The sequence below is a fragment of the Nansenia antarctica genome, assembly GCF_963989245.1.
Source record: "Nansenia antarctica genome assembly, chromosome: 5".
Lineage (NCBI taxonomy): Eukaryota > Metazoa > Chordata > Actinopteri > Argentiniformes > Microstomatidae > Nansenia > Nansenia antarctica.
In genome coordinates, this window is record NC_137690.1 from 15,930,697 (window position 1) to 15,942,833 (window position 12,137).

Below are 12,137 nucleotides of genomic sequence, written 5' to 3' on the forward strand. Positions count from 1 at the left end.
CTATACTGACAGTTTAATATCGAATGAATTCAAGACAGTTGTGTTACAGTACTGAGAGTACCAAGTTCTCATATGATATATATTTTTAAATGTTTGTATATATATTAAATTATAAATCAGAGCAATAGACCTACTCCTCTAAATATAATACATTTTCATGTGGCTCAAATTATCCTTTGATGGTTTTAAGTCACTTCTACAATTATGATGGATAGAAAGTGGGATCAATCTGTATAATTCACATGTATGCAATAAAAACACACAGGAAATCAGAATATTTCACACTATTTATTAAAGTTTTTTTTAACAGATGATACAGTGGATCAAAGTATTCGCAGATTAACATAAATGTAGAGGTTTTTTTACTTCTTATATGTCATCTCCCAAAAGTGAACCCATTCCCCTCACATCACTCACTGAAACAAACACTGCATATGATGGAGTAATGTCTTCATAGCATTAGGTATTTTGTACACTACATTCCTTAGATACAATCAAATGAGTCTCATATTTCTACAAAAAAGTTCACTAATAATAATACTACTAATAGTACTTACAGCAGACTAAACACACAAGTACATGCACAAGACAGATTTACTGTAATATGTACACTCTGGGGGGGGGGGGGGGGGTGGCATCAGTCGGGCATGTTGATGGGTGAGATTTGTGGTGCAGATGGGTTGTGTGCTGGGTAGTTTTAGGGGCGTGCAGGGTGGGTGAGGCACGTGGTTTGCTTGGCCTGACTCTTGCTGTCGATGAGGAGCAGGTGGTTATTCTTGTGATGAGAGATGATCCCCTGGAGACTACTGAATAACTGAGAAAGAGAGACAGAGAGTTAATGTTGCTAATTACGTGGTGAATGTATCAATAGCCTGAGTTGCATTCCTTTCTCCCTTTACATCCTCATCCTCCCTCTATCCCCTCTCACCTCATCCTTCTTATTGCCCACCTTCTCCACTCTCACATTCTTTTCACCAGTCCTCTTTTTCCCCTTTTCCAATCTCACTCGCTCTCCCTCGCCTCATCTCTCACACCTCTCTTCCTTCTCCCCCCCTCCCCTCTCACCTCTTCGTTGTTCTTGCCCTCCTTCCCCAGGGCGTAACCCTGTGTCTCTTCCAGGAATCGTATGGGGATATTGTAAACCTTCTGTCTGTACAGCACTACCAGTGTGTAGGGCTGATGAGCATTCTGAGTTGAACTATGGCGTATCAGGAAGGCTCCGTCCTAAACGAGGGAGATAAGACAGAGAGGAGAGAGGATGAGATACGAGGAATAAAGGAGGAGTGAGTGGACAGAGAAGAGGGGAGAGAGAGAGAGCAGGAAAGAGGGGAGAGAGGGGGGAGAGGGGGATGTCAAATGAAGAACATTTGACGTGCATTTATTTGTATGTGTGGATATCAGTAGCTATCATAGCCTAAAGGGTATTCTGAATCAGCACTGGTGAATGGTGACTCAGACTCAGTGGGTGGTGTGCATGTGTCAGCTGAACCGTAGGGCAATACACACACACACACACGCACACACGCACACGCACGCACGCACGTACGCACGCACACACAAGCACGCACGCACATACACACACACACGCAGACACACACACACACACATACACACACACACACGTACGTACACACACACTCACACACACACACACACACACACACACACACACACTACTGAGAGACTATCCAATTACCCTCTCAGCAATGCACCTTCCCTGCAATAAACTCCACTGAAATAAAAACAAATTATGACTGAGATTACTCTCACATCATTGCCTGTCTATTTCAGTGTGAAATTAAACAGTGTTGCTCTGTAAGTGTAGACAAAGAGCCAGAGCTTGAAAAAGGCTTCTATAATCAAAGAACATCAGCAGCAGCTAGTTAATGACAGAGAGAGAGAGAGAGAGAGAGAGAGAGAGAGAGAGAGAGAGAGAGAGAGAGAGAAAAAAAGCAAAGATGAGAAAGTAAACCTCAGAAACAGGTGGATGCTTCGTAAAAAACAGGTCCCTGGGTGGATGTATCTGTCAGGATAATACCTCAATGCAACATCACAGTGATTGTGTGACGCTGGTGAGTCTTACCTTGTGTGTGCGTGTGTGTGTGTGTGTGTGTGTGTGGTGTGTGTGAGTGTTGTTGTGTCTGTATGTGTGTGTTGTGTTATACTTCTACCTTGTTGATCCTTAGTAAGAGGTCCTCCGCAGTCTTTCGATCACAGTTTCCAGCGAACCACTCTTTGTCCTATAACATATCACAGTTCCTGTAAGATTACCATTACAAAGTCCTATTATAAGACTTTGATGGTACTATACTATATCATTCTAATTTCATTCTCATTCTCATCTAGTGAGAGGACACATACCTCCTTCCCTGCTTGCATGGAAACCCTCGTACCAGAAGAGACAACTTTGACAAAGAGAGAAATTTGAAAATGTATCAATGTTACATTCTAATATACATTAAGCTCATAATGAAGCATATGATAGTACATCAAGGCCGCATGTGCAATGGAGAGCACCATAGGCAGAAACGACAGAGATCCTACGTGTGTTTGTGTGTGTGTGTGTGTGTGTGTGTGTGTGTGTGTGTGTATGTGTGTGTGTGACATGTTTTTCTTACCAGCTGTGTTAGTGTCCATTATCGGAGGTGGAGGGGGGCTGAAACAAAGACACCAAATGTAAAGTTAACTTTTTAACTGTGGTCTGAATCTTAACTTGAGGTCCAGTCATAGGTACATACAGTACAACATGCATTGATGTCAATTGGAGATATGTGAAAAGGTTCAAGTTGCTCACAAATTCAATTCGAATTGAATCGAAAGTGACAGTGGAACTGTATAGAACAATATGTTCAAATAGTGCATGCACCTGCATGAACCTGACTAACATGTTAAACATGTACTGTACATAGTACATAGTATGAAGCATGTAGGTTCATGCAGCATTTAACATGATCTGATATGTTCATGGTGCAGTGACCTACCTCATACTCTCCTGCATTCTCTCTGGATATCACTCTATATCTCTCTATATCTCTCCTTCTCCCCTCTTCTATTCAACCCCCCCCCCCCCCCCCCCCTCTCCTACCTGGGTTTGGGTTCCTTCATTCCAGCAGGGAGAGGGAGTTTAGCACCCGGGGTCGGTGGAGGGAGCTTAGCAGGAAATGTGGAGCGCCTCATCTCCATGGCAGGAGCTGGAGTTGTCAGGAAGAAACAGAGCTCTGAAGGATTCTGCACATATCACTATCTCTACTATGTACTGCATCAGTGTTACATCCAGCTATCCTTTTTTAATGTGTGAGGAAAGTGTTGTCTCTTACCTGTCTTCACATCAGAAACCAACAGTGAACTCTGGAATACAGAGAATCATGTAAGTAATCAAAACATAACTGAACTGTCACTGTCTCTTATTTCAGGCCTCACATTGTGTCCATGGTCTGATGAAAAATCCACATTCAAGATTTAATAGCACATCCTATGACTACTGAACGCCAACACACTCAAAAACATAAACAAGCAGAGGGGAAGGTGCATAAAGGTGTAGGTGAGTAACGGTGTAGGTGAGGGCTGTTATACTCACAGACTTTGCTCTGGGCACCGGGGGCTTCATTCTATACAGATCGGGACAGAGAGGATGATAAAACACACATTTTCTATTATCATCATCATCATCATCACCATCATCACCATCATCATCATCATCACCAACATCATCATCATCATCATCACCATCATCATCATCATCGTCATCACCATCATCATCATCATCATCATCATCATCACCATAATCATCATCATCATCATCCATACAATATTGATGACATATTAGGCATCATTGTAGATCTTTCCGGTGAAATGCAGGTGAGGTGTACTTACATAGGAATAGGGGGATTGGCTGCTGCTGTCTTGGGTGGGAGGGGCATCCTCATGGGACCCCTGGGAGGAGGAGGGCAAGCTGAGGGGAGAGGAAAGAAATCATCTTTTTACATTTGAGAGAGTACATTATTACCATAAGGGAAATACTATGTTGCACAATTTACTTGTGTTGATTATTATGAATCATGTCCTTGATGATGAATTGCCTAATGAATCAGTTCCTCTTGCTTTGAGGTACAGCAGTATTGCACATGCAGCTATAAGTATGTGTATATTTATGTGTATTACTGTAAAATAAAATCTATCAACCAATCTATCAAGCTATCTGTATAATCAATCATGTTTACGGATGTATTAGTGGAAATAGAGGAGAAACTGACCTGCATTTGGCTCTAGATAAAGGTCGTCACTATCTTCCTGCAACACAGACACAACAACATCATAAACAAATCAGACAGAGAGTGGGAGAGAGAGAAAGAGAGAAACACTGATGCTCTGTAAGTGAAGACAAAGAGCTTTAAAAGGGCTTCTATAGTCAAACACAATCTGCAGCAGCTAGTTAATGACAGCGAGAGAGAGAGAGAGAGAGAGAGAGAGAGAGAGAGAGAGAGGAAGAGAGAGAGAGAGGAAGAGAGAGAGAGTGAGAGAGAGAGAGAGAGGAAGAGAGAGAAAGAATAGCATAAAAGTACATAGTTCTCTTATATCACATCCTATTACACTCACCTGTCCTTCATTTGGATCCAGGTACACGTCTAGAATGTATAAAAGTAAAAATAAAAATATAAATGTATACAAAAAATAAAAGAGACGTCAAGAGATTCAGTTAAAATTCATAGCAAATATATGTTCCATGGCAACTGTTTATTCCACTTAAATGTACCGAATAAGAGTTCAGGATTGAACCCATAATCTGATGCAGTAATCTCATACAGTCCCCTAGTGGTGATAACACAACAGTGAGTCAGTTGTGATGCTGTACATTCAATTAGAATGGTTATTTAAAATTCTATAATCTTTTCTTATCTGTTTCTTATTTAACATGTTATGTGGCTATAGTGAATGTTTACTTTCCTAAGTGGAGTATTGCATTGAATCAATATCATGAAAAAGGGACAGGGAAGCACTCTTGGGTTTGCAAGTCAAAATGTGTTGTTTAATCCGGGGCACAGACTATAAAGTACCCACCCTAGGTTACAGTGGTGTAGAGCTCAACATAAAGTGAAAAACAGTAAAAGAGATTATGTGGAAAAACAATCAGGTCTGACGAAAATGCATGGCTCTCGTCTCTGAGTGTTTTTCACACTTCATTGAGCTGGGTAATCTCTTTGAGTGCCACTTTGTTGTTGTATTTGTATTTCCTGCTTTTTTTCCACTACCGAGTTATTGAATCAATATCAGACATGATGATGGCAGTGTTTACTTGTTAGCAGTAGTGTTTGTTTACCTTCTTCAAAGTGAGAGGCAGGGGCAGGGATGGGGGCAGGGGCAAGAGCTGGGGCAGGCCGGACAGGAGGCGGGGCAGTCTTCTTATGACCAGATTTCTTTCCTGGTTTCTCTTTTCTATCTATCTCAGGAGCTGTGAGGGACAGAGGGAGAGAGAAAGGGAAGGGGGAGAAGGTGAGAGAGAGGAGTGGGAATGAATGGGGGACAGAGGTTGAGAGAGATTGGGGAGAAAAGAGAGATATAGACAGAGAGATAATGAACAAACATTAACAGGCCTTTCGAGCTTGTGCATGAGCAATGTCTGGTTTAGGTCATCAACACTCCTACTACGTCCACAGAGAGCAGTCTTACGTTTCTTGCCATTGGGGTCGATGTAGAACTCCTCTGGGTCGTGATGAGGCTGCTGTTTCTGTGGGAGAGGACAGAGAGCACGCTACCACACTCTGTTTGAGATCAATGTCAAACTATAATCAAGCAGAAAGCCAAGGCAGGCTGAAGTATACTGTATACAAAGCACCAGACAAGTGGAAAGATGTACAGACAGACATCACAACTGTCTGGCTTGTGATGAATCAGACACTGTGGAGTTGGTTAACAAACAAACAGAAAGGCAGACCATCAGATAGTTGGGACAATCATTACCAGGGCTTTGCCCATTGGCGCCATTTTCGCTGGCCTTGGGGGAGGAGCTGCCTGCCTTTTGGTAAGAACTGGATTGGACATCCTCTCTGTGAAACGAAGAAACACCCAATAAGACAATAACACTGTTGCAGTATTATTGTAATGACATGTAGTAAAGGCCAGGGGAGTGGTCGGAGAAAATAGGATGTCCCACAGTAAGCTTTATTTATACTAATTTGTTACAATTATAATGTCAAAATGTGTAGGTGTTACCCAGATAAACGTTCTCCTCTACGTGTCTGGGGGGAACCTTCATGGCAGGACGCTCACAGGGGGGAGCCTCATATGTGTCCCCATCCTCCTCATCCTGTTACATACACACATAAACACATACACACAAAAAGATAAAGAATACACACAGACACAACAATGTGTGTGTGTGTGTGTGTGTGTGTGTGTGTGTGTGTGTGTGTGTGAGTGCGTGCGTGCGTGCGTGTGTGCGTGCATGCGTGTGTGTGTGTGTGTGTGTGTGTGTATATTCTGCTACTTACAAACTCATCATCTGGCCAGCCATATCCCGCATTGTTATCTGTTACAGATATGTAAATAGAGAGTGAGAGAGAGAGTGAGGCAGTGAGAGAAAGAGCAAGAGAAAGAGAGAGAAAGAGAGAGAAAGAGAAAGAGAGAGAGAGAGAGAGTGAGAGAGAGAGAGAGAGAGAGAGAGAGAGAGAGAGAGAGAGAGAGAGAGAGAGAGAGAGAGAGAGAGAGCAGAATAAATACATTTAATTTACTTTGTTTTATTTCTCTGAAAAAACAGGAAGGAGTGAATGGAAGTACGGTATCCTAAACCTCACCTATCCTTTTGGGTGGAGCGGGAGGTCCACTATGTCTGAGAAGAAGGAGAGGGAACTTTTGAGAGAGACATTTACATTATTGCTGGACAAGCATGGTGCCAGTCGGTTTCTGCTTTTGAAAGTCCTTTGTAAGCTAAAACTGGTACCCAGGCTATAATTAGACATGTCTTTATAGACACCATGAAACTGCTGATGTTATCAATCTGCTCTGTACATGTCAGTGATTTAGTGTTGGACCAGTGTAAGGTTGTGGAGTACAAACAGAACAGAACAATGGGATCATAAGGTTGTGTACTGTACTTACAGGTTCTTTAATTTTCCAAAAAAACTCTGAAAAAGGAAACAGGATAATTCTTACATTTAGAATATGATTTAATATGATTTCTATATTATTTTAGTCCACAAATAAATATTTGAAGAAGGACATATTTTACAGACACACACACACAAAATAGTGAAAATACCACTGCTCATCCTTGATCAGACGTAGCTGAGGTGCTGGAGCTGAAGAGTATCAAATATAGTGCAAGAAATCTGCACACTCAAATCTGTGCAAAAATTGTTGTTTATAAATGACGATTTTTGCACAGATTTGAGTGTGAGGATGCTGCTTTTTTGCACACACACCACAAACACACACACACACACACACACACACACACACACACACACACACACACACTTCAAACAGTCTGTCTGTGTGACATCTCACTCTAAGTGGTTCTCTTAGGTAACCTGTCTAGTCCATCAGACATTTACATGTAGTTAACCCTTCCTATCAGCCTAGCTATCAGAGCTATTACCATGACTGAGTCAATGACTGCTCTATGTACAGTAGCGAAGGTCTCAAAGACAAACAATGGAGCTTTAATCCAAAACCACAGCCCCAGATTACAGTTAATGACGCATATCCCTATCTATACCTAACTATCAACAGGTGGGTAAAGAGCACAGAACAGAAGTTCCCAAACACTTTTATGTTATGATCCATTTAAATCTGAATTTACCTGTCACTCTCAAGAAAATAACATTTCATTCTACAGCCCAGCCTTAAACCAGAAACCGACCCAGTAGGAATTGGCCTCAGCCCTCCATTTGGGAAACAATGTTGTATGCTTAACTAGAGAATCTAGAAAAGATTCTCCTTTTTACATACAAACATGGACATACTGTAGTGAAACCACAACAATGTAAGGCCCTGGCCCCTGAGAGAGGGAGCCATCGTGACTGCAGGCTGTGGTGACTGTATTATGTGCCAGACCGTCTCCATAATGAAACAGAGATAAACACACCGATTGAAAGCAGGAAGTGGACATGTCTGTGTTTGCACAGGGCTGTTCTCAGCAGAGCTGGTCAGAGAGGAAGTACAGTAGTGATGTAAATGATCACAGAGACGTGGGGGAAGGGGGATGGAGGAGGGAGGCCGCAAAGGACACACAGGTGGGAGAGGGTTTCTCTCTTTCTCTCTCACATACACACGCATGCACACACACACAAACACACACACATACACTGTGAATTGATCTAGCTGGTTAAAGACTGGATGCCTCTTGAGAAAGGGAGAAGAGAGAGGGAGGGAGGCAGAGAGAAAGATGCAGATTCTCAGCAGGTCTGGTCATTCAAATACAGCAGCAGTCTCTTGCTCTTCACCATAACCAGCCATAGTGTGCTTCTCCTTCCAGTAAGTCAGCTCTAAGGGACATTTAGAGGAACAATCCTTTGTCCATAAGCCTGGCTGAAGAGTGACAAGACAGAATGACATTGTTGTGAGCCTAGATATACCAAAAGCCACAAGGAGGAAAGGGAAAAGGGTGTGTGACTGTGAATGTTATCTGATGCAAACAGGGATAGGACAGGAACAGCAATGGTGCACTGACTGCTGTTAGATGTACTGGCTATTGTTAAGCCCTGGTTAGAGGTGCAATATATGTCATTCAGTTCTGGTATAAAGCATTGACCTGGCAGGACCTGGCAGGACTGTCACACTTTAGGTTGAACACATCGTAGTGATTGAGGGGGCACAGCCAAAACAACGCCTTGAGTTGTACTTAAGTACTTGTACTTTGTACTTAAGTGACCCAGCAGTTACCATGACCATTTCAGAAAGTTCTATGAAATACTATGATGTAGCTACAGAGATAGAATTTCAAAAACAAAATGTTGGTGTAAAAGCTTTTACTAGTCTATTGAAAAAACATGACATAATTGTAGAGGCATTTAGATTGTGAGACTAGCGGAGAGCAGCATCGCCTGGAGCGCAATAACAGGTCGTGACGTTAGAATTATAAGGTTCTATCTCCATTTTTGTCCAAATTTAGTTTTTTGCATAATCTGATCCATTAGGTGTTTATTAATGCCTGTGTGGTGTTATTTTTAAAATGTTGACATTTTTGAGTTAGTAATTCATAAAATACAAAGGTGCCATCTCACAAAACATAATGGAATGTAAAAACTTTGACCCTCAATATCTCTGAACTACCCGAAACGGAGATAGAACCTTATCATTCTAACGTCACGAGGTGACAGCGTTGACGTCATCAACAATAAACCGCTATCCATAAAATGAAAGTATGCAGACTTTACAAATGTCATAATTTATCTTATTGTCTTATTCCGCAATAACAATGTGTCTCCTAACAATATAGTAGCCTGAACTCGGAGTTTGTTATAATGTTGTAGGTAAATTTACAGTAACTGGGTACTTCCTAACCCTATCACCAGAGAGTCATACGTTTACTGCACAGGACTAAACGTTTCTGATATTTGCAAATATACATATTTGTGAATAGATTTCAGATTGAAAAGATTACAAACGTAACTTTACCATTGTTATGATTCTTTTGGCTCAAGTCATGAAGAATGTCCTTTCTTGCTGGTCTCTGATGCAAATAGGCATTAGTGTGTGAGACAAGGGCAAGGATAGTGTGTGAACAGGTAGCAGTTTAAACGGTTCATGACCGTTCCTCCCCCCCTCTCTCTCTCTCACACACACACCTCTCTCTCTCTCTCTCTCTCTCTCTCTCTCACACACACCTCTCTCTCTCCCTCTCTCTCTCTCTCTTTCTCTCTCTCTCTCCCTCTTTCTCTCTCTCTCTCTCTCTTTCTCTCTCTCTCTCTCTCTCCCTCTCTCTCTCTTTCTCTCTCCCTCTCTCTCTCTCTCTCTCCCTCTCTCTCTCTTTCTCTCTCTCTCTCTCTCTCTCTCTCCCTCTCTCTCTCTCTCTCTCTCTCTCTCCCTCTCTCTATCACACACACACCTCTCTCTCTCCCTCCCTCTCTCTCTCTTTCGCTCTCTCTCTCTCTCTTTCTCTTTCTCTCCCTCTCTCTCTCTTTCTCTTTCTCTCTCTGCTGATATTTGCATAGGCCTACACCACTCCGTCATTTAGACTGGTGCTTCATTACCTGCCCATTTTGTCGCTCAAAACCAGAGAGCGCAACAAACAAACAAAAGTCCACTTGCTCTTTTATGTCACACAAATACAGTATGCAGCAATTACAATAACAACAGTAAAGCGATAATTTTCAGACATTTTCAGCAAGTCAAGTGTCATGAAATCAATGGTTCAGGTCAAATACATATGGCCTATCCTTGACCTCTAAAGTGGCTTCCTTAGCCTCTACTCTCTACCCTGCTTACACTGAGGGGACGTCTGGTTGGTCCACCATCTTGCTCTCATCTGTCCACTATATTTAGATCAGTGTAGATGAAGTTAAGAGAAAAGAAGAGGAAATGAGGTGAGGCAAAGGGGTTGACGGAAGGAAGCCACTGTAGACTACTGAGATGCACTGACCTTTGTACTGTACTGACCTTTGCTCTCACTTTACTGTAAAGGGAAGTCCAGTGCCTGGGTTGAAACTGAGATGTTATCATACTTGTAGTGATTTAGGGGAATAGCTTGCCCCAAACGCACGTTTGAATCAGACACAACAGTAACTGGGAGAGTACACTATTACCTTTGTCATACTGTCAGTCCAGACATCCATATTGAGCCTGTGGTGCCATGGGAGGCAAGAGAGTAGAGAATTAACTTCATGACAAAATGTATGTGGTTGAAGAAAAATGCTCTATCAGTTAGATGCAAGAGAATATCAAAAGAGAAAGAAATATATATTCAAAACATTCTTTATTAAGAATTAAGGAGTGTCTTCCCCAAACAAGGTTATGATAGCATAGAAAATAAATTACAAATATTATTATTACAATTTTAAAACTCCATAAACATCACAGCAGCTACAAAACAACAATTACAATAGAAATACACATAAATATTAACTTAATACACAACATAAAACCATAATGAGAGGGTCTTTAAGAGATATTACATGATAGCAACAACACTTACAAAGACATACTGTATGAACAAAAACTAAGTTTAGGGAGTTTTTGCAGTCAAAGAGCATTCATTTGATACAGACAAACACCTCCCAGTCCTTCAACATACAGTATAGTCAACTTTTTAAAAAAAACTGTACATGCTCAACACTGGGCTCAACCCAACATCTTGGGAGTAGAAACTGATTATTGTGGGTGGGTAAAGTCCCTGGGCTAATATCAAACTGATAACTCATCCCCTTTCCTTGTCCCCTTTCCGTATCCCCTACTTTTCCATCTTGTCCATTGTGAATCTAAAAGGAGAGGGCATGTGAGTCCCTTCTATAATCCCTAGTGCCTACACCCATCCAGTTCAAACAGATAAACAAGGGTCCAGTGGAGTCAGCAAGGATAAAGAGAAAGGCTTGAGCTTTAGTTTGGAATGCATCCGCTGCCTTAGATTGACTCTGATCCAGCAGATAGTCTTGTGTTCAGGTATTCCTATATGGGAGTGATCCATGTTAAAACAAGCTGATACTGTATAACATTACAGTATACAGATGACAAGTCATAAGCCCTCTTCATCCCCACGACCCCCCTGTACAGTTTCTCTACTGTAAATAAGAAATAAAATAAAAAATAAAGTAATTCATCCTTCTTCTTCTGACTACCAATGGCCCCTGGCACAGGCACAGATTTATTTTTCTTATGATGACTGATGGATAGATGATTCATTTACTTTGTGTTGTAAGTCGCTTTGTGTAAAAAAAAATGTAAGAGTACAAATGAACTGAAAAGAATACTATTCATTGGAGTGGATACAATATTCCTATGGGACCTTGTGTGCAAAGTATTGGTGCCCTGGTTTGACTGATAATGCTACTGTACTATTTACACGCATTCTCATGGCATATCAAGATTTCTCTGTTCCATACTAAACCGACATTATGGATTAGCCTCTGTTTCAAACCACTGCCTCCCCAAAGATGACATCACAGAATTGCCCTGGCTTATAGTTATCTATAGTTATATAGTTA

General features: G+C 41.5%; 1 protein-coding gene across 1 annotated transcript; it reads right to left on the reverse strand.

Annotated features, from left to right (window-relative positions):
- Positions 1 to 697: 697 nt before the first annotated feature.
- On the reverse strand, positions 698 to 8,061 carry LOC308157787 (uncharacterized protein; the record flags this gene model as incomplete). The annotated part of the gene is made up of 19 exons (XM_080531389.1): positions 698 to 814; positions 1,066 to 1,224; positions 2,172 to 2,240; positions 2,362 to 2,405; positions 2,619 to 2,656; positions 3,086 to 3,191; positions 3,318 to 3,348; positions 3,578 to 3,608; positions 3,874 to 3,952; positions 4,254 to 4,290; positions 4,597 to 4,625; positions 5,318 to 5,449; positions 5,668 to 5,725; positions 5,959 to 6,044; positions 6,211 to 6,304; positions 6,489 to 6,526; positions 6,792 to 6,826; positions 7,096 to 7,121; positions 8,053 to 8,061. The coding sequence occupies 19 exons, from the start codon at positions 8,059 to 8,061 to the stop codon at positions 698 to 700; spliced, it is 1,218 nt and encodes a 405-aa protein (XP_080387515.1).
- Positions 8,062 to 12,137: the final 4,076 nt, after the last annotated feature.